At 39.9% G+C, this 22,882-nt stretch overlaps 1 protein-coding gene across 1 annotated transcript in view; it reads left to right on the top strand.

Annotated features, from left to right (window-relative positions):
• LANCL2 (LanC like 2) overlaps positions 1-22,882 on the top strand; it is an 84,341-nt gene that overhangs the window by 4,438 nt on the left and 57,021 nt on the right. The window contains exon 2 of the mRNA XM_018038267.1: positions 15,619-15,736. Coding sequence (XP_017893756.1) covers positions 15,619-15,736 — 118 coding nt within the window. The remainder of the gene's footprint in view (positions 1-15,618; positions 15,737-22,882) is intronic.

Raw genomic sequence — 22,882 nt, 5'->3', positions numbered from 1 at the left:
AATAAGCAGGGTGACAATATACAGCCTTGATGTACTCCTTTTCCTGTTTGGAACCAGTCTGTTGTTCCATGTCAAGTTCTAACTGTTGCTTCCTGACCTGCATACAGATTTCTCAAGAGAACATCTCAGGTGATACTAAACATTTTCGTTAATATTCCTGAATACTTTGTTTTTCTACTTAGTAATTGATGTCTCAATATCTTTTAGCTATTTAATAAAATTTCATGACATCAGTTAACATAACTCCAGAATTTTTAAGTTTTCAAATATCTGGAAAGATCATTTTAAGTATCACTTCTAAAAGATAAGAGTTTTAACTCTAAAGCTCTTATTTACATTCACTTTTAAGTTTCATTATATCAAGTTACTTTCTTGCAAGAGATCCAGTAAGGTCTTATTTATTAAACCTAGGTAAAATAATCTTAACAGCATGTCTTATTTTAATTAGATTAACAAACTTAAACCTTAATATCAGGTATCAATTTAATATTGACTATTTCTCAGTTCATGTGAACCTGAAAGTCATCATGGCCAGATTCTTTAAAAGTAAGAGCTTTTTATGAAGATTGCTGCTACTGCTAAGTCATTTCAGTTGTGTCTCACTCTCTGTGACCCCATAGATGGCAGCCCACCAGGCTCCCCTGTCCCGGAGATTCTCCAGGCAAGAACACTGCAGTGGGTTGCCATTTCTTTCTCCAAGGCATGAAAGTGAAAAGTGAAAGTGAAGTCGCTTAGTTGTGTCCGACCCTCAGCGACCCCATGGACTGCAGCCCTCCAGGTTCCTCCATCCATGGGGTTTTCCAGGCAATAGTACTGAATTGGGCTGCCGTAGACCTCTTTTAAAATCAAATTCTAATTATACTTTTTTTGAAGTATAGATATTTTATATGTATAATGTGGACACAGATGTAAACAGGCAAACTCGAGATCTTGTTGCAGTAATGGGGCTCGAAAGTGGGCTCTTGTCTAACACTCAGAAATGTCCGAGTGCCGGGGTCCAGCCCCGGTGGATCCAGGGTGATTCGAAGGTGGGGGGACGGAGTCGGCGTCTTTGGAAAAATACATATTTAATCACAGATGTAGAGAGATTAGAAATGGATAGTGTAGTAGGAAGATCAGTGGAGAAAAAGAGGCTGAATAACTTGGACTACGTGGAATAGCATCCATGCTCCAGATGGGAATTCAGCCAGAAAAACGGGAGCAAGAAAGAAGCGACATGGGGGAATCAGTCTTTCCGGAAACTGATCTGATTTCTTTAGTTTTGGGTTTGCTTATATACCTTTTGTTACACATAGGGATGAATACAGAGTCACGCGGGGGTCAGCAGTCCTGACCTTTATCAAAATCAGGTGCTTCACATAAATGTATAAAAAAAGGTACATCATCTTCTGACCATGAGTGAGACCTGCTGACATTTTATGATCCTTTCTTTCTGATAACCAGAAAACTTATATCTTCCAAGGGTGTTTTTTTCTTAAACCAGGCACCACCCTCCAAATAAAGTTACATTCCTATAGGGTGAGGGTGTAGTAAGTTACAATCAAGAAAGAAATTTATTTAACCCAAGGTTAACATGATTAGTCTTAAAGGTTAATACTTATTTCTCCTATATGCTTAAAGGTTAATACTTATTTCTTCCTATATGCTAGTTATATTAATTATAAGGGTAGGGAACATGGAGATTTAGCAGCAAACATCAGCCTAACAAATGAAAATCCTTTCACCAATGCTCCCCTTAAGGTCTGTTTAGTCTTAAGATATGATATTCTTTCATAGCAAGGACACAGTGATTTATAACAAAGTACAGTGATCTATTACAAAAGAGAAAATCCATTAACTCAAAAAGTCGAGTATTGCTAACATCAAAAACTACTATATTTCCTTTGCTATATTCCAAATACATTGATTAATATATTCCCAGGTGCCTAAGGATATGGAGGCCTGGTGGCAATCATTGACTCAACAAGAAGAAAAAGCCCTATGCTAATTAAGACTCTCAAAATACTCCAAAACTCTGTGCTGTTTATGGTTAAGAGGTAGTAAACAATCATGTGGCAGGAGTATGGATAATCCTGTCACACAAGCTAGTCTGTCAGCAGAGAGGTTTGACCTGAGACAGCCTTGTCCCACCCAGAGCAGGGAATTATTGACACAACAAATGAAAAAACCCTTCACCAATATAATTCCTAACCAACCCATTATACTAATAATTTCCAACTCCCCAAAAGATTTTGCCTTTAGTAAGTCTAAAACATCTCGTGCCTCTCAGATTGGGAGGCTATAAACAATCACGTGGCCGGACGAACCTATACAGGTGGGCTAGATAACCTTCAGAGGAGTCCGTAAGCTGAAACACTCTTGTCACGCCCAAGAATTTTTATTGCCTTGGAGCTGCACGTTTACTCCTTCTCTGAGAGAAACGGTTATGGGGGAGAGCCCCCCGTAAAGTCAGAGGTGTAGGTGAGAGCATAAAACAGACTCTGGTCTTGGGGTTAGATGCTCGGGAATGGGGTTTCCTGAGGCTTGATCACGCCTTTGCGTATGCCAAGCTTCCTTCCTCATGACTTTGGCCATGGGCGGAGTTCCTCACACTGGCCCATGGCATCCGAGGAGACACATTTACTGACAAAGCAAGAGATTTTACTGGGAAGGGGCACCTGGGTGGAGAGCAGTAGGGTAGGGGAACCCAGGAGAACTGCTCTGCCACTTGGCATGGAAGTCTCTGGTTTTATGTTGATGTGATTAGTTTTCTGGTTGTCATTGCTCTGACAAGATGGATGCCAGAGAGGAGGATTCTGGGAGGTGGTCAGATGCGTAGTGTCTCTTTTTGATCTTTCCAGAACTCTCTGGGTTCAGTTCAGTTCAGTCGCTCAGTCGTGTCCGACTCTTTGCAACCCCATGAATCGCAGCATGCCAGGCCTCCCTGTCCATCACCATCTCCCGGAGTTCACTCAGACTCACGTCCATCGAGTCCGTGATGCCATCCAGCCATCTCATCCTGGGTAGTCCCCTTCTCCTCCTGTCCCCAATCCCTCCCAGCATCAGAGTCTTTTCCAATGAGTCAACTCTTCGCATGAGGTGGCCAAAGTATTGGAGTTTCAGCTTTAGCATCATTCCTTCCAAAGAAATCCCAGGGTTGATCTCCTTCAGAATGGACTGGTTGGATCTCCTTGCAGTCCAAGGGACCCTCAAGAGTCTTCTCCAACACCACAGTTCAAACGCATGAATTCTTCGGCACTCAGCCTTCTTCACAGTCCAACTCTCACATCCATACATGACTACTGGAAAAACCATAGCCTTGACTAGACGGACCTTAGTCGGCAAAGTAATGTCTCTGCTTTTGAATATGCTATCTAGGTTGGTCATAACTTTTCTTCCAAGGAGTAAGCATCTTTTAATTTCATGGCTGCAGTCACCATCTGCAGTGATTTTGGAGCCCCCCAAAATAAAATCTAACACTGTTTACACTGTTTTCCCATCTATTTCCCATGAAGTGATGGGATTGGATGCCATGATCTTCGTTTTCTGAATGTTGAGCTTTAAGCCAACTTTTTCACTCTCCTCTTTCGTTTTCATCAAGAGGCTTTTTAGTTCCTCTTCACTTTGTGCCATAAGGGTGGTATCATCTGCATATCTGAGGTTATTGATATTTCTCCCGGCAATCTTGATTCCAGCTTGTGCTTCTTCCAGCCCAGCGTTTCTCATGATGTACTCTGCACAGAAGTTAAATAAGCAGGGTGACAATATACAGCCTTGATGTACTCCTTTTCCTGTTTGGAACCAGTCTGTTGTTCCATGTCCAGTTCTAACTGTTGCTTCCTGACCTGCATACAGATTTCTCAAGAGGCAGGTCAGGTGGTTGGTATTCCCATCTCTCTCAGAATTTTCCACAGAATCTAAACGGTAAGCTTTGGTCCTAGACGAGAGGTTTTAGAAGGATTTTTTTCTTTTCTCTGTTCAATTACCTACTTTATATATAAAGCTCTGGGATTCCCAGAGTGTGGTTTAAGCCAAGGAGTTCTGGCCCTTTGCCCTAACCGTCCCTAATAATTATTGGTCAGATACCTCTGTAAATTTTTCTAGCCCCTTAAATATGTAAGTTAAAACTCCTGTAAATAAAACAGACTTGATTGGCTTTAAAGATGGGGATTAGTAGGGGGTCTCTTTTGGCCCATTTAAACTTTAGTTGAGTTAAGTTCAGTCACTCAGTCGTGTCCGACTCTTTGCGACCCTATAATCGCAGCACGCCAGGCCTCCCTGTCCATCACCAACTCCCGGAGTTCTCTCAGACTCACGTCCATCGAGTCCGTGATGCCATCCAGCCCTCTCATCCTCGGTCGTCCCCTTCTCCTCCTGCCCCCAATCCCTCCCAGCATCAGAGTCTTTTCCAATGAGTCAGCTCTTCACATGAGGTGGCCAAAGTACTGGAGTTTCAGCTTTAGCATCATTCCTTCCAAAGAAATCCCAGGGCTGATCTCCTTCAGAATGGACTGGTTGGATCTCCTTGCAGTCCAAGGGACTCTCAAGAGTCTTCTCCAACACCACAGTTCAAAAGCATCAATTCTTTGGCGCTCACCTTTCTTCACAGTCCAACTCTCACATCCAAACATGACCACAGGAAAAACCATAGCCTTGACTAGACGGACCTTTGTTGGCAAAGTAATGTCTCTGCTTTTGAATATACTATCTAGGTTGGTCATAACTTTTCTTCCAAGGAGTAAGCGTCTTTTAATTTCATGGCTGCAGTCACCATCTGCAGTGATTTTGGAGCCCCCCAAAATAAAATCTCTCATTGTCTCCACTATTTCCCCATCTATTTGCCCTGAAGTGATGGGACCAGATGGGACCAGATGCCATGATCTTCGTTTTCTGAATGTTGAGCTTTAAGCCAACTCTTTCACTCTCCTCTTTCACTTTCATCAAGAGGCTTTTTAGCTCCTCTTCACTTTCTGCCATAAGGGTGGTGTCATCTGCACATCTGAGGTTATTGATATTTCTCCCAGCAATCTTGATTCCAGCTTGTGCTTCTTCCAGCCCAGCGTTTCTCATGATGTACTGAGCATATAAGTTAAATAAGCAGGGTGACAATATACAGCCTTGATGTACTCTTTTTCCTATTTGGAACCAGTCTGTTGCTCCATATCCAGTTCTGACTGTTGCTTCCTGACCTGCATATAGGTTTCTCAAGAAGCAGTTCAGGTGGTCTGGTATTCCCATCTCTTTCAGAATTTTCCACAGTTTATTGTGATCCGCACAGTCAAAGGTGTTGGCATAGTCAATAAAGCAGAAATAGATGTTTTCCTGGAACTCTCTTGCTTTTTCGATGATCCAGCGGATATTGGCAATTTGATCTCTGGTTCCTCTGCCTTTTCTAAAACCAGCTTGAACATCTGGAAGTTCATGATTCACGTATTGCTGAAGCCTGGCTTGGAGAATTTTGAGCATTACTTTACTAGCGTGTGAGATGAGTGCAGTTGTGTGGTAGTTTGAGCATTGTTTGGCATTGCCTTTCTTTGGGATTGGAATGAAAACTGAGCTTTTCCAGTCCTGTGGCCACTGCTGAGTTCCAAGTTTGCTGGCATATTGAGTGCAGCACTTTCACAGCATCATCTTTCAGGATTTGAAATAGCTCCACTGGAATTCCATCACGTCCACTAGCTTTGTTTTAGTGATGCTTCCTAAGGCCCACTTGACTTCACATTCCAGGATGTGTGGCTCTAGGTGAGTGATCACACCATCATGATTATTTGGGTCATCAATTGCAGTGTAGTTAGTAAAAACCAACCTCCAGAATTCTTTAGCTTCTCATGCTGTTTCTGTGCTTTGTGGTGGATATGTATCATATTCATATGGTGTGATTGAGTGAAAACTGGAAACCTTTTGCAAATCTAAAAATAAATTATACATGGAAAATCAAGCAAAGATTTTCATAGTAGGGGCTCAGCATGGGGATCCCAGGAAATTTGGAATTAGATAGTCTAGTTATAGCTCCAGGAGTTAGGTCTGTTGCTGACATGTGACCTAGGGCTAGCCTCAGATTTCTCACCTAGAAAATGGAGAATCATTCAGTGATGTGAAAGATTAATTCAAATATCATGTAGAGTACTGAGTGCCAGGCATATGGTAAATGCTCACTAATTATTAAATAAATTGTTTTTATAGTAATACAATCATTAAATGAGATGAACCAGTTAAAATTCCTCCAAGTAAAATTATAGCATAACAGATTTTCTTCTTTATTCATGAGACTTTGGTTCCAATGTAAGTTAGAAATCTCTTTTATGACAAAATTAAAAAATTAGGAACCAGAAAAGATACCTTAAAACAAAGGCAGAGAAATTATTTTTACAATGAAATTTTGACATGTATTAAGAGGAATTAGAGTGAATAATCATAAGCCTTAGAACTATACTTTAGTATCATTTGTTAGGAATAAAGCATTTGCTTTGGAATCAAGTTATCATGACAGAGCTAAAACTGTACACAAATACCTTAGGCCTACATTCAGTTACAGTGAACAGAAGAGTTAACTTGGAAGTATTTTAATCAGACTATTTTTCCTGTATAACAGGAAGTCTAGAAGTAGGCAACTGATAGTGTTGATTCATTTCAACAAGATATCAGATAGGATTTCTGCAGCTACATTGGTAATTTCTCTCATTTGTGTTATAGTATAAGATGGCTGTAGTCCTGGATTTCTTGTCTAATGTTACAGCTGGAAAAAGGGAGAAAAAAGACGGGAATACCAGCTCTATGTTTCTCTTTTATCAAGAAATGTGAGAACCTTCCAAGAGGCCCTGGAAGACTTGCATGTGCCTTTCACTGGTTGAAACTGTGTCCTGTGGCTGCCCTTGGTCATAAGGCAGTCTGGGACAGCAAGTAGCTCTTCTGGGCTTAGATGCATTGCTGCTGTGATTAGAATCAGGATTCTGATGATAAGGAAGAAGGTGTGGGAAATAAACGTGGGCTGGATACTATCTTATGGGTTCTGCCATATCAGATTATGAAGACATAATACTCTAGTTTTTTATTTTTTTCTTCTTATGACTATTATTTTGCATTTCTTTGACTAATGGTAGAAACCCAAGGTTTAAATGGTTTAAATACAGGAGGCTTAGATGACTAACTTGGAGTCAAAAAGTTCTTAAGCAGTTGGATGGAGAATCAGACAACTATTCCTCTTTAACACATTACAGCAGTAACCTGTTAATTCTTCTGATCCATGGAAACAGGATATCTTTCCATTTGTTTATATCTTCAATTTCTTTCATCAGAAACTTTCAGTTCCAACATACACCTCTTTTACCTCCTTGATAATAAAATGTATTCCTAAGTATTTTCTTGTTTTTGATGCTATTGTGATGAAATTGTTTTCTTTCTTTATTTTTTGAGAAGTTTCTGATTAGTGTTCCCTGGTGGCTCAGTGAAAGAATCCTCCTGCCATCGCAGGAGAGGCGGCTTCAATCACTGGTGCAGGAAGATGCCCTGGAGAAGGAAATGGCAACCCATTCCAGTATTCTTGCCAAGAGAACCCCATGGAGAGAGGAGCCTGACAGGCTACAGTCCATGGGGTCAGAAAGAGTACAAAACGACTTAGGGACTGAACAGCAGCAATAGAAACACAACTGATTTCCATATGTGAATTTTATATCATGCAACTTTTCTGGTTTTATTGTTTATATCAGTTTTTTGGTTGAGTCGTAGGGTTTTCTCTCGTTGTTTTTGTTCATTCACTAAGCTGTGTCCAGTTGTTTGGATACAACTTCAGAGCACATCAGGCTTCCCCATCCTTCACTGTCTCTGAGTTTACTCAAACTCTTGTTCATTGAGTCAGTGATGGCAACCAACCATCTCATCCTCTCCTCCTGCCCTCAATCTTTCCCCTCACAGGGTCTTTCCCAAAGAGTAGGCTCTTCACATCAGGTGGCCAAAGTACTGGAGCTTCAGCTTTAGCGTCATCCTTCCAGTGAACAATCAGGGTTGATTTCCTTTAGGATGGACTGATTTGATCTCCTTGCAGTCCAAGAGACTCTCAAGCATCTTCTCCAGCACCACAGTTTAAAAGCATCAGTTCTTAGGCACTCAGCTTTCTTTATGGTTGAACTCTCATATCTGCTCATGACTGTTGGAAAAACCACAGCTCTGACTATGTGGACCTTTGTTGGCAAAGTGGTGTCCCTGCTATTTAACGTGCTGTCTAAGTTTGTCATAGCTTTCTTTTTATGGAGCAGTTGTCCTTTAATTTCATAACTGCAGTCACCGTCCGTAGTGATTTTGGGGCCCAAGAAAATAAAATCTATCACTGCTTCCACTTTCCTCCCATCTATTTGACATGAGGTGTTGGGAACAGATGCCATGAGTTTAGTTTTTTGAATGTTGAGTTTCAGCCAGATTTTTCATTGTAGTCTTTCACCCTTATCAAGAGGCTCTTTAGTTCCTCTTCACTTTCTGCTGTTAAAGTGGTACCATCTGCATATCTGAAGTTGTTGATTGATCCTTTTAGTGTATTTTTGAATTCAGTTTGCTAACATCTTGTTGAGAATTTTTGCATCCATATTCATCAGGAATATTAGTTATGAACAGTGTCCTTATCTGGCTTAGGAATCAGAGTAATGCTGGTCTTGCATTTGTAAGTTTTCCTTCCTCTTCAGTTTTTGGGAAAAGTTTAGAAAAGATTGGTGTTAATTATTCTTTAAATGTTTTGTACAATTCACCAGTGAAACCATTATATTTCTGGGGTTCTGTTTCCTGGGAGGTTTTAAATTACTGATTTCAGTCTCCAAATCCATTGTTGGTCTACTCATATTTTCTATTTATTCCTGATTTGGCTTTGGTTAGTTGTATGTTTCCAGGAATTCATCCATTTTTCTAGGTTATCCATTTTGTTATCATATAATTGTTTATAGTAGTCTCTTGTGATACTTGTAGAGTCGACCCTTGAACAACATGGGGGTTAATCTGCATATGATTTATATAGTCAGCCTTTTATGTTCTTGATTCCTTCACACCCCTGAATTCAGCCAATCATGGGCTATGTAGCGCTCTAGTATTTACTACTGAAAAGTGTCTGCGTATAAGTGGACCCATGCATTTCAGAGCCATGCTTTCCAAGAGTCAACTGTGTTTCTGTGGTGTCACTTGTAATATATCTTTTTATTTCTGTTTTTATTTATTGTCTTCTCTTTTTCTTAATTTAGCTAAAGGTTTATCAATTAAATTTTTTTTTTAATTGACTCTTAGTTTTGTTAATCTTTTCCGGTATTTCTCTAGTTTCTATCTCATATATTTCTGCTGTGATCTTTGTTATTTCCTATCTTCTATTAATTTTGAGTTTGGTTTATTCTTTTGCTAATTTCCTCCCTGGTGGCTTGGACGGTAAAGAATCTGCCTGCAGTGTAGCAGACCAGGGTTCAGTTCCTGGATTGGGAAGATCCCTTGGAGAAGGAAGTGGTAACCCACTCCAGTATTCTTGCCTGGAGAATTTCATGGACAGAGAAGCCTGGCAGGCTACAGTCCGTGGGATCACAAAGAGTTGAACATGGCTGAGCGACTACCACTTTCACTTTGAGGTGTGAAGCTAGGTTATTTATTTATTTAGGATTTTTCTTTTTCCTTCCTATAGGTATCTATCATTATGAACTTCTTTCTTAGAACTGCTTTTGCAGCATCCTATAGTTTTGGTAATGTTGTGTTTCAGTTGTCATTTGTTTCAAGGTATTATTTGATTTCCCTTTTGATTTCTTTGACATTGGTCATCTGGGAGTATATTCTTTAAATTCCTCATATGTGTGGATTTTGCACTACCCCCTTGTTGATTTCCATTTTTATGCCAGTGTCAGAAAAGTTGGAGGAGGAATTGGCAACCCACTCCAGGATTCTTGTCTGGAAAAATCTATGAGCAGAGGAGCCTGGTAGGCTCTTTGGGGTCCATGGGGTTACAAAGAGTCAGAGACAACTGCGCAGCTGAGCACAAGCACAGTAGTTACGTAGTATGGTTGCGCTCTTCTAAATATAGTAAGACCTATTTTGTGGCCAGTCATTTGATCTACCACTAAGAGTATTCTGTGTGTACTTGAGAAGAGTGTGTATTCTGTTGTTGTCAGACTGAATGGCTTATATGTTTCCGTTGGGTTCATTTGGTCTAATGTATGATTCAAGTCCAGTGTTCTCTTGACTTTTTGACTGGATGACCTGTCCCTACTGACAGTGTGGTGTTGTAGTTACCTATTACTGTTATATTACTGTTGGTTTCACCTTTTAGCTTGGTTAGTATTTGCTTCATGTATTTAGTTTCTCTGGTGTTGAGTGCATTTGTATTACTATTGCTAATTGGTAATGTCTTCTTCAAGAATTGACCCCTTTATAGAAGGACCATTGTCTCAGGTGACTGTTTTTTACTTAAGATCATTTGTCTGGTATAGATACAGCTACTGCTTTCTTCTGGTTTCCACTTGTCGAATGTCTTTCCATCCTTTGACTTTGAGCCTGTGTTCTCAAAGCCAGAGTGAGTCTTTTGTAGGCAGCATATAGTTGGATCTTGTTTTTTTAAATTCATCTAGCCATTCTTTGCCTTTTGATTAGAAGTTTAATCTACATATATTTAGAGTGATTATGGATATGTCAGAACTTACTGGGCTTCCTCAATGGATCAGCAGAAAAGAATTCATCTGTAATGCAGGAGACCTGGGTGTGACGCCTGGGAAGATCCCCTGGAGGAGGAAATAGCAACCCACTCCCATATTCTTGGCTGAAAAATTCCATGGACAGAAGAGCCTGAAGTCTAAAGGGTCACAAAGAGTCAGACATGACTGAATGAGTACAAATACAAGAGCTTCCTAGTACCATCTTTTAAATTGTGTGTTGGCTATTTTGTGCTTCTCTTGTTCCCGTGTTATTCTTGCTGGGTTCCTTTGTGAAATGGTGGTTTCCCATTGTTGTATGCTTCTTATTCTCCATCTTTGTCTTTCGGGAATCTAGTCAAATTCTCTGCTTTGTGGTTATCATGACATACATAAAACATCTTATTTGACTCTGATTTTACTGCTTATTTACTACTTATTTTACTCTGATAACGGCTTAACTTCAATCACATACAAAACCTTTCCACTTTTTCTCTTCCTCCTTTTATGTTTTTTTAAATGCCATAATTTGCCTTCTTATGTTGTGTATTTATTAGCAAATTATAGTAACTTTATTTACTTTTGATACTCTTGTTCTAATCTTTAAAGTAGCATTGTGTTAACATCATATTACAGGGTTCTGAGTTTGACCAGATGTTTATCTGTGTATTTTTTCTTTCATGTTACTGGTTAGCCTCCTTCATTTCAACTTGAAGAACTTCTTTCAGCATTTCTTGTTAGATAGGTCTAGTGATGATGAATTGCCTCCTCTTTTGTCTGGAAATGTCTTTATATCCCTGAAGGATAATTCTGCCACATGGAGTATTTTTTTTTTTTAATTAAAAAAATTTTTTAAAGTTTTGACCATGCCAAGCAGCATGCAGAATTTTAATTACCCAACCCAGGATTAAACCTGTTCTCCCAGCAGTGAAAACACAGGTCACAGCCACTGGACCACCAGGGAAGTTCCCAGGTGGATTATTTTTGATTGTTTTTTTCTCTCATTATTTTGAATATATCATCCCACTGTCTCCTGGCCGTAAGAGTTCTTCTGAGAAATTCACTGATGTCCCATTGGAGGTTCCTTTGTAGGTTACAGTCTTCTTTTTTTTCTTGCTGTCTTTAGGTTTCTCTTTTTTGTGTTTGATTTTTTTTATACTTTCTGTTTTTTAAATAAAATATCTTGGACAAGGACATTTTGGGTTGACTTAATGGGGCAATCTGTTTATTAGCTTCATGAATTTGATGTCCAGATCTCTTTCTAGATTTGGAAAGTTCTCAGCCATTATTTCTTTGAAAAGTTTCTGCCTCTGTTTTCCGTCATTTTTCCTTCTGGAACTCTGATGATTTGGATATTGGGTTTTTGAGGATGTCTTCATAGATTATTCAGACTGTCTTCACTTTTTTATTCTTTTTTCTCTTTAGGCTGAGTTCTTTCAAAGTTCCTATCTTTTTTTTTTTTTAAAGAATTTTAAATAATACTCACTTATTGATCTGGCTGTGTCAGGTCTTTGTTGCAGCATGCAGGGTCTTTGCTGAGCCCTGTGGGCCCTTTTGCTGCGGCACACAGGCCCTCTGGTTGTGGTCTGCGGGCTCTGGAGTACAGGGGCTCAGTAGTTGGTGGTGTGAGGGGTTAGCTGCTCCGTGGCATATGGGATCTTAGTTCTCTGGCCAGGGGTCGAGCCCGTGTCCCCTGCATTGCAAGGCAGATTCTTAACCATGGGTCACCAGGAAGTCCCCCTGCTGTCTTACTGATTCTGTTTTCTATGTGGTCTACCTGCTTTTGATGCTATTTCGTTTTTCATTTCATTTGTTCAGCTCTTAAACTCTAGAATTTTTTTTCAGTGATTTCTATTTCTTAGTTAAATTTCTCATTTTCATCACATCCTTTTTTTTTTAAAATTTCTTTGAATTGTCTTTCTGTGTTTTCTTATAGCTGAGTTTCCTTAGAACAGCTATTTTTAATTCTTTATTGTATAAATAGTAGATTTTCCTGTCTTTAGATTTGGTTACTGGAAGATTATTGTGCTCTTTTGGTGATACCATGTCTCCTTGATTTTTCGTGATTCCTAATAGAGTCCAAAATGCATCAGCAGAGACTACATTCCTTTAATGGCCTCTGGGAATCTTACATGCCACTCTCTGACTTGCTCCCTCTCCCCAGGCATGGACTTCCCTCTGGGATACTCTGGATGCATTATGAGAAATAAGAGAATTAAGTCTCTTCAGCAGAGTCCTGCACAGACTTAGATACTAAGCGAGTATGGCTGGCCCTTTAGGAGCGGGACTCAGTGGCCCTCCCTTTGCCCTGTGGGAGAAATCGTGGGCTGTGTATTTAGCCACGTGCTGTACCTATACATTGTGTGATGCAGGCAGAGACAAGTCCTCTTATCCACTCCAGCTCATCCAAACTTCTGTTTTTCTTTGTCCTCAAAAGGAATATTGATGCTTCTCTGGAAATACGGATTTCCACAAAGGCTGTCTCATCTGAAGGTGACTGCTGAGTCATTGTTCTGCCTGTACTCCCAGACTATAGCTCAGGGGCTGGACGTGGCTCAGTCTCCTGTAGGTCTCACAGCTGGTACTGAAGTCTGTCTGCTTATTACCCAAGGCTCTAGTGGGCTAGGTTTGCTCTAAGTCCCTTGGAGTAAGGTGCTGGGTTCCACTACTCACATGAAAGTTCTTCTGTTTGTGGACAGATGCCTAATTTTTGTTCTTTAGTTTTTAATATTTATACTTATTAAGTTTTTCCTAAATGTACACAAGAGGTTACTATATCAGAGATTAATTATTTATGAGAAAGAAAGTAACTAGTGAGTGGTTCCCTGAGTCTCATGTCTAATCCTGAGTCAGCAAAACCCAGGTCAAAGGTTCATAGCCAAAGTCTGTATTATAGGCAAAGAATGAAGAAAAGTAAAGTTTTCTGTGCTTTTTATAAAAGGGAAGAAGACAACTGTCTCTCCTTCCCTTTCTGAGAGAGTTTTGGCGGAAATATCAAAGTCGTCATTGTTGTTATTCAGTCACTGAGTTGTGTCCAGCTCTTTGCAGCCCCATGATGTACTGGAGCACGCTAGACATCCCTGTCCTTCACTTTCTCCTGGAGTTTGCTCTAGCTCATGTACATTGAGTCAATGATGCCATCTAACCATCTCATCCTCTGTTGCCCCTTTTCCCTCCTGCCTTCAGTCTTTCCCAGCATCAGGGTCTTTTCCAAGGAGCTGGCTCTTTGAAGCAGGTGGCCAAAGTATTGGAGCTTCAGCTTCAGCATCAGTCCTTCCAATGAATGTTCAGGGTTGATTTCCTTTAGGATTAACTGGTTTGATCTCCTCGCTGTCCAAGGGACTCTCAAGAGTCTTCTCTTTAGCACCACAGTTCTAAGGCATCTCTTTGGAGCTCAACCTTTTTTACTGTCCAGCTCTCACATCCATACATGACTAGTGGAAAGCTACCATAGCTTTGACTATAGGGACCTTTGTCACAAAGTAAAGTCTTTGGAATGTAAATAAATCTCTCTGTGATGAGACCAGGCTCCTTTGTCTTCAGTTCTATGACTGGGAAGTGTCTTCCTGCTCTGGACTCTCATCCCCTTTGAAATGTACACACATTCTCTGGGGCTTTCACAGTTGTAACATAATTCTAAGGTTGCTTTTAGTCCAGAATCCCAAATTTTAGTAAAATTTGGCCTGAAAGCACTAACTGTCCAGTAACATGAAAGTAACTTCCCTGTAGCCTCACAGAGGGATGTTTCTTAATGATAAAGCCTGTAAAGAAACATAACAGTCCTAATTTGTCTGTGTCAAATAAAAGAACTGTAAGTACACTAAAGGGGGGCAAAAAGAGAATTACAGTTACACCTCAGCGATTGATGTAGTGACTAGAGTTTTCAAAAATCATCAAAGGCAGAAAAATCTGGACAACACTGTCAACTACATGTTTAAGAATATTGATGTGGGATTTCCCTGGTGATCCGTTGGTTAAGAATCTGCCTGCTCATGCAGAGGACAAGGGTTCCATCTCTGGTCAGGGAAGATCCCACGTGTTGCGGGGCAGTTAATCTGCATGCCACAACTACTGAATCCTGGCTCTAGAGCCCTTTCTCTGCAACAAGAGAAACCACCACAGTGAGGAGCCTGTGCACAGCAACTAGAGAGTAGCTTCTGCTCGCCACAACCAGAGAAGGCCTGTGCGCAGTAACAAAGACCCAGTACAGCCAAAAATAAATAAGATTTTTTAAGAATTACTGATGAATTTCATTTGAGAACGATCACCAGCACTCAGTAAGAATATCTGCTTCCTTAGCTCCTAGCAGCCTTGGAACTTAATGTTTTATTATTTGTTAACCTGATAGTATTTGTATTTATTTTCAATTCATTAATTGCTAAGTGATTGAAAATGTTTGCATATGCTTGCAATTTGACTTTTTCTTTTTGTAAGGTATGTTGATAATTTTATGTGTATTTCCATATTGTTACATAGCCTGCTTTTATTTATAATATTTTTTATTGTATATATTCCTCCCTTGTCATTGACTTTTAAACCATCTTATGTTCTTTAACTTAAAATGTTTGTGTAGTCAAATCCATCTCTTTACTCTTTTTTTGTTTTGTTTTTTTCTTTGATTTCTGCAGCTTATTTTTTGTGATCCTACTTGTTACTTAGAATCCATATAGGGCATGCTCTCATTTTAAAATTTAACCTCATAAAAACAAGGTAGACTCGCTCCAACCAATGAATCATTGAAATGGGCCAGGTATTATAATTTCTATCTGTTTGTTTTTACAACTTAGACTGTTAGTTGAAGTGTTTGAAGTGAAGTGAAGTGAAAGTCGCTCAGTCATGTCCAACTGTTTGCAACCCCATGGACTATATAGTCCATGGAATTCTCTAGGCCAGAATACTGGGGTGGGTAGCTTTTCCCTTTTCCAGGGAATCTTCCCATCCACTGCAACATTATCCTGGTCTTCTGTAACTTAATATTATGTCTTCTTTTGGTTGTCAGATTATTAATAACTTCGCAAGACGAATCCAGACCAAAATTAAAGATCTTCTACAGCAAATGGAAGAAGGGCTGAAGACAGCTGATCCACATGATTGCTCTGCTTATACTGGTTGGACAGGTAAGTCTATGGGATATAAGTAATTGATATGTTTTCTTTTTGGATTATGATACGTAAGACTTGGATCTGAATTTTCTTTTAAAATGATAATGTTTTAGAGTTGATAAAAAGAAGTTTTGAACTATCCTCATTGATGAAATGTTTTGTAATTTTTTTTTTAATTTATTAAAAAAAAAATCTAGCATAACAGGCTCTAGATTCATCCATCTCACTGGAACTGACACACATTCATTCTTATTTATGGCTGAATTATATTCTTTTGTATATATGTACGACATCTTCTTTATCCATTCTTCTGTTAATGAACATCTAAGTTGCTTCCTTGTCCAAGCTGTTGTAAATAGTACTGCTATGAACACAGGTACGTGTGTCTTTTTGAATTATGGTTTTCTTAAATATATGCCCAGTGGTGGTGGTGTTGCTGGTTCATATGGTAGATTTATTCCTAGTTTATTAAGGAATCTCTGTTCTCCATAGTAACTGTATCGGTTTACATTCCCACCAACAGTGCAAGAGGGCTCCCTTCTCTCCACATCCTCTCCAGCATTTCTTGTTTCTACAGTTTTGGATGCTGGCCGTTCTGACTGGTGTGAGGTGATGCCTCATTGTCGTTTTGATTTGCATTTCTCCAGTGATTACCATGTGATTATTGGCCATCTGGATGTCTTCTTTGGAGAAATGTCTGTTTAGGCCTTCTGCCCAGTTTTTGAAGGGGCCTTGTTTTTCTGATATGGAACTATATGACCTGCTTATATATTTTGGAGATTAGTCTTTTGTCAGTTATTTCATTTGCAGTTATTTTCTCCCATTCTCAGGATTGTCTTTTAATCTTCTTTATTGTTTCCTTTGCTGTGCAAAAAGCTTGTAAATTTAATTATGTCCCACTTGTGTTGCTTTTTTTTTTTTTTAATTTCCATTACTCTCAGAAGTGGATCAAAGAGGATCTTGCTATGATCTCGTCAAAAAGTGTATTGCCTATGTTTTCCTCTAAGAGTTATAGAGTTTCTGGCTTTACTATTTAAGTCTTTAATCCATTTTGAGTTTATTTTTTTGCGTGTGATATTAGGAGGTATTCTAGTTTGATTCTTTTGCGTGTAGTTCTCCAGTTTTCCCAGCACTGTTTATTGAAGAGACTTTCTTTTCTGCAGCGTATGTTCTTGCCTCTGTTGTCACAGACAAGGCGTCCATAGGTGCGTGGGTTTATTTCTGGGGTCTCTATCCTGCTCCGTTGGTCTGTATTTCTATTTTGTGAAAGTACCACACTGTCTTGATGACTGTAGCTTTGCAGTAAAGTCTAAAGTAAGAAAAGTTAATTCCTCCAGCTCCATTCTTCTTTCTCAAGATTGCTTTGGCTATTGGGAGTCTTTTATTACAAATAGCTGTGAAAAGAAGAAAAGCAAAAAGTAAAGGAGAAAAGGAAAGATATTCCCATCTGAATGCAGAGTTCTGAAGAATAGCAATAGCACGGAGAGATAAAAAAGCCTTCCTCAGCGATCAATGCAAAAAATAGAGGAAAACAACAGAATGGGAAAGACTAGAGATCTCTTCAAGAAAATTAGAGATACCAAGGGAACATTTCATGCAAAAATGGGCTCAATAAAGGACAGAAGTGGTAAGGACCTAACAGAAGCAGGCGATATTAAGAAGAGGTGGCAAGAATACACAGAAGAACTGTACAAAAAAGATCTTCACGACCTAGATAATCATGATGGTGTGATCACTCACCTAGAGCCAGACATCCTGGAATGTGAAGCCAAGTGGGCCTTAGAAAGCATCACTACGAACAAAGCTAATGGAGGTGATGAAATTCCAGTTGAGCTATTTCAAATCCTGAAAGGTGATGCTGTGAAAGTGCTGCACTCAATATGCCAGCAAATTTGGAAAATTCAGCACCAGCCACAGGACTGGAAAAGATCAGTTTTCATTCCAATCCCAAAGAAAGGCAATGCAAAAGAATGCTCAAACTACCGCACAATTGCACTCATCTCACATGCTAGTAAAGTAATGCTCAAAATTCTCCAAGCCAGGCTTCACCAATATGTGAACCATGAACTTCCTGATGTTCAAGCTGGTTTTAGAAAGGGCAGAGGAACCAGAGATCAAATTGCCAACATCCGCTGGATCATGGAAAAAGCAAGAGAGTTCCAGAAAAACATCTATTTCTGCTTTATTGACTATGCCAAAGCCTTTGACTGTGTGGATCACAATAAACTGTGGAAAATTCTGAGAGAGATGGGAATACCAGACCAACTGACCTGCCTCTTGAGAAATCTGTATGCAGGTCAGGAAGCAACAGTTAGAACTGGACATGGAACAACAGACTGGTTCCAAATAGGAACAGGAGTACGTCAAGGCTGAATATTGTCACCCTGCGTATTTAACTTCTATGCAGAGTACATCATGAGAAACGCTGGACTGGAAGAAACACAAGCTGGAATCAAGATTGCCAGGAGAAATATCAATAAGCTCAGATGTGCAGATGACACCACCCTTATGGCACAAAGTGAAGAGGAACTAAAAAGCCTCTTGATGAAAGTGAAAGAGGAGAGTGAAAAAGTTGGCTTAAAGCTCAACATTCAGAAAATGAAGATCATGGCATCCGGTCCCATCACTTCAAAGGAAATAGATGGGGAAACAGTGGAAACAGTGTCAGACTTTATTTTGAGGGGCTCCAGAATCACTGGAGATGGTGACTGCAGCCATGAAATTAAAAGACGCTTACTCCTTGGAAGAAAAGTTATGACCAACCTAGATAGTATATTCAAAAGCAGAGACATTACTTTGCCGACTAAGGTCCGTCTAGTCAAGGCTATGGTTTTTCCTGTGGTCATATATGGATGTGAGAGTTGGACTGTGAAGAAGGCTGAGCACCGAAGAATTGATGCTTTTGAACTCTGGTGTTGGAGAAGACTCTTGAGAGTCCCTTGGACTGCAAGGAGATCCAGCCAGTCCATTCTGAAGGAGATCAGCCCTGGGATTTCTTTGGAAGGAATGATGCTAAAGCTGAAGCTCCAGTACTTTGGCCACCTCATGCGAAGAGTTGACTCATTGGAAAAGACTCTGATGCTGGGAGGGATTGGGGGCAGGAGGAGAAGGGGACGACCCAGGATGAGATGGCTGGATGGCATCACTGACTCGATGGACATGAGTCTGAGTGAACTCTGGGAGTTGGTGATGGACAGGGAGGCCTGGCGTGCTGCGATTCATGGGGTCGCAAAGAGTCGGACACGACTGAGCGACTGAACTAAACTGAACTGAATGATTTGTCAATTTTTTTTTTATCATTTAAAGAACCAGTCTTTAGATTTATTGATTGTTGCTTTTGTCACCTTCATTTCTTTTTAACTTATTTCTCCTCTGATCTTCATTATTTCTTTCCATCTACTAACTTTGGGGTTTTTTTTGTTCTTTTTCTAGTTGCTTTAGGTGTAGGGTTAAGTAATTTATTTGAATTTTCTCTTGTTTCTTGAGATAGGATTGTGTTGCTATAAACTTCCCTCTTAGCACAGCTTTTACTGCATCCCATAGGTTTTGAGTTGTCACGTTTTCATTGTCATTTGCTTCTAAGTATTTTTTGATCTTCTCTTTGGCTTTCTTCAGTGACCTCTTCATTACTCAGAAGCATTTTGTTTAGCCTCCATTTGTTTGTGATTTTTATTGTTTTTTTTTCCCCTTGTAGTTCACATCTACTTTTATAGCATTGTGGTCAAAAAGATCTTGAGATGATTCCAGTTTTTAAAATTTACCAAAGCTTGATTTGTTACCCAAGATGTGATCTATCCTGGAGATTGTTGAGGAAAAAGTGAGAAAAAAGTGAAATTTACTGTTTTTGGTTGAAGTGCCCTGTAGATATCAATTAGGTTCAACTAGTCCAATATATCATTTAAGGCTCGTGTTTCCTTATTAATTTTCTATCTAGATGGTCTGTCCATTGGTGTGAGTAGTTAAAGTCTCCCACTATTATTGAGTTACTGTCGATTTCCCCTTTAATAGTTAGCTTTTGCCTATGTATTGCAGTGTTTCAGTGTTGGGTGGATATATATTTATAACTGTTATATCTTGTTCTTGGATTGAACCTTTGATCATGATGTGGTGTCCTTCCTTGTCTCTTGTAATGGTGTGTATTTTAAAGCCCATTTTATCTGATGTGAATATTGCTACTCCCACTTTCTTTTGTTTTCAATTTGCATGGAATATCTTTTTCCAGCCCCTCACTTTCAGTCCGTATATATTTCTAGGTCTGAGGTTATTCTCTTGTGGACAGCATATATAAGGGTCTTGTTTTTGTGTCCATTCAGCTACTCTGTGTGTTTTGGCTGGGGCATTTAATCCACTTACATTTATGGTAATTATTGATATATATGATCCTATTACTGTGTACTTTTTTTCTTTGAGGTTTTTTTTTTTTCTGTAGGACTTTTCTTTCTCTCGTGTTTCCTATCTAGAGAAGTTCTCTTAGCATTTGTTAAAGCTGGTTTGGTGGTGCTGAATTCCCTTCACTTTTGCTTCTGTAAAGCTTTTAATATCTCCTTTGGATCTGATGAGATTCTTGCTGGATATAGTAATGTTCGTTGTAGGTTTTTTCCCTTTCATCACTTTTAAGTATATCCTGCTACTCCCTCTGACTTGTAGAGTTTCTCTTGAAAGATCAGGTATTAGCCTTACAGGGATCTCCTTGTGTGTTATTTATTGCCATTTCCTTTCTGCTTTTAATATTTTTTCTTTATGTTTAATTTTCATTAGTTTGACTAACATATGTCCTGGTGTGTTTCTCCTTGGGTTTATCCTTTATGGGATTCTCTGGTCTCCTTGGACTTGGGTAGCTATTTCCTTTCCTATGTTGGGAAGTTTTTGACTATAATATTCTCAAATATTTTCTCATACCCTTTCTTTTTCTCTTCTTCTGGGATGCCTATAATTTGAATATTGGTGCACTAAATATTGTCCCAGAGTTCTCTGGAGTGTTGCTATTTCTTTAATTTTTTTCCTTTGTCCTATTCTGCTTCAGTTATTTCCACAATTCTATATTCAAGTTCACTTATCTGTTCTTCTGCCTCAGTTATTCTGCTGTTGGTCCCCTCCAGAGTATTTTTAACCTCAGTTATTGTGTTGTTTGCTGCTGGCTTTCTAGTCTTTATTTCTTCTAGGTCATCGGTAAACATTTTTCGTATATTCTAGATCTGTGTTCCATTCTGTTTACCTGTGCATCCATTTTGTTACCATGATTTTGGATATCTTTACTATCATTGCTCTGAATTCTTTTTCAGGAAGACTACCTATTTTTCCTTCATTTGTTTGGTCTTGTGGGTTTTTACCATTTTCCTTTATCTGCTTCATGTTTCTCTTTCTTTTCATTTAGTTTAATTTATTGCTTTCGAGGTCTCCTGTTGGTAGGCTTGAAGGTAGTAGTTCCTCTTATTTGTCAGGGTTTCCCCCCACATGGCTGGGGTTGGGCCAGTGACTTGTGGAGTTTCCTAGTGTTGGGCACCTGTGCCCGTGTTCTTGTTGTTGGTGGAACTGTGCTTTGTCTCCCTGAAGGGTAGTGCCATATCCAGTAGTGTATTTTGGGGTTTCTCTGGGCTTGTTATGGCTTTGGGCAGCCTGTCTGATAACGGGCAATGTGAGTTCCTATTTTGCTGGAGGTTTTGCTTGAGGTGTCTGGTATTGAAGATTGCTTGCTTTGGGGTAAGGCTTGGTCTTAGTGTTGAGAGACCTTTGGAAGAGCTCTTGGTGATTAATGTTCCATGGTTGGAAGGTCTCTTGGTCCTGAGTCCTGTACTTGGGTCTCCCATCTCAGGGGTTAAGGCCCAACCCCTTAGTGTAGCTCCAAGATGTCACAGGCCACACAGCACAGAACACAAACCCCCAAGACTAATGGTTAAACCACACCCAAAGAAACTCACACACTTATCTTGAGAAAAGAGCAAGAAAAAAGAGATGAAAAGAAAAAGAGAAAAACAGGAGTTGAAAACGAAGAGAGTAATCAAGCCATTAAACAAATCTGTATGTGAAAATCAGTGCTAAAAACTAGACTAGCACAGTGGAGAAGGAAATGGCAACCCACTCCAGTATTCTTGTCTGGAGAATCCCAGTGACAGAGGAGCCTGGTGGGCTGCTGTCTATGGGGTTGTACAGGGTCAGACATGACTGAAGCGACTTAGCAGCAGCAGCAGCAGACTAGCACAAATACAGAGTAAAAAACATGGAAAAAATGTAATATAACTGAAGAGTACTGTAAAAACAAAAAGTAGAATGAATTCACTTAAAAATAAGATGTTTTAACAAAGGCAAAAGTAGTTCATAAAAAAATAACAAAGGTTTAATAAAGAACATCATTGGAACAGTATCAAAAAGAAAAAAATATAGAGAGTGATAGCTAGAAGAATGTTGTACTAATTCCTTATTTTCCTCTTCACACAGTGTGCTGTAGTCGATCTACGTACTCAGAAAGTCTTCCAACATTTCTGGAAAGGTCTTTGGACCTGTTGTGGGCAGTGTAATGTCAGCTCAGACTCAGACTTTGCCTTACTCAGTAGTTGCTTTACTTGTTTCCAGAGTCAGCAATTGCCCCCAAAGTCCACAATTTTGTGGGGATTTAATTTGCTGCACCTGCAGCTGTAAGAGCTATTTCCCTTCTCTCTGTTGCTCACACGGCCCCTGGTTCTCTGCTCTGGTTTAGCCCCTGTCTCTGCTTGTAGGCCTCCCTTTCATGTCTGTTTTCCACCTAGACATGAGGGGACAAAAATAGCAGCTTATTAGGGCTCACTTGTGCAGTTGGACTGGGGAAAGGGAGGGGTACGGCAGACACATTTGGGTGTGTGGGGAGTGCCCACTGAGGCTGAGATCTGCAGGAAGTCGCCACACTCTAAGGAAAGTTATGCCCTTCCCCAGGGGAATTGGCCTCAGGTTGTGGGTCCCTAGGCAGAGCCAAGCTGCTCAGGCCTCCAGGAAAGTGTGGGCAGTGACCTGTGCCCTCTCACAGGTTGGTGGCAGTTGCAACCCCTGGGGTCAAGACCATAGTGGCCTCCTGTCCACCACCTCTGGCCCCCACACTGGCCTGGCAGCGGTCAAGTATCCCATGTTTCCCCCTCTGGTATCACAAACTGCAGTTGCGTCTGTTTCTACATCTGGCTCTCCTGCCAGAGT

The sequence above is a fragment of the Capra hircus genome, chromosome 22 (genome assembly GCF_001704415.2).
Source record: "Capra hircus breed San Clemente chromosome 22, ASM170441v1, whole genome shotgun sequence".
NCBI lineage: Eukaryota > Metazoa > Chordata > Mammalia > Artiodactyla > Bovidae > Capra > Capra hircus.
Note: the sequence above shows the minus strand (reverse complement) of the source record. Positions and strands in the feature narration are given on the sequence as shown.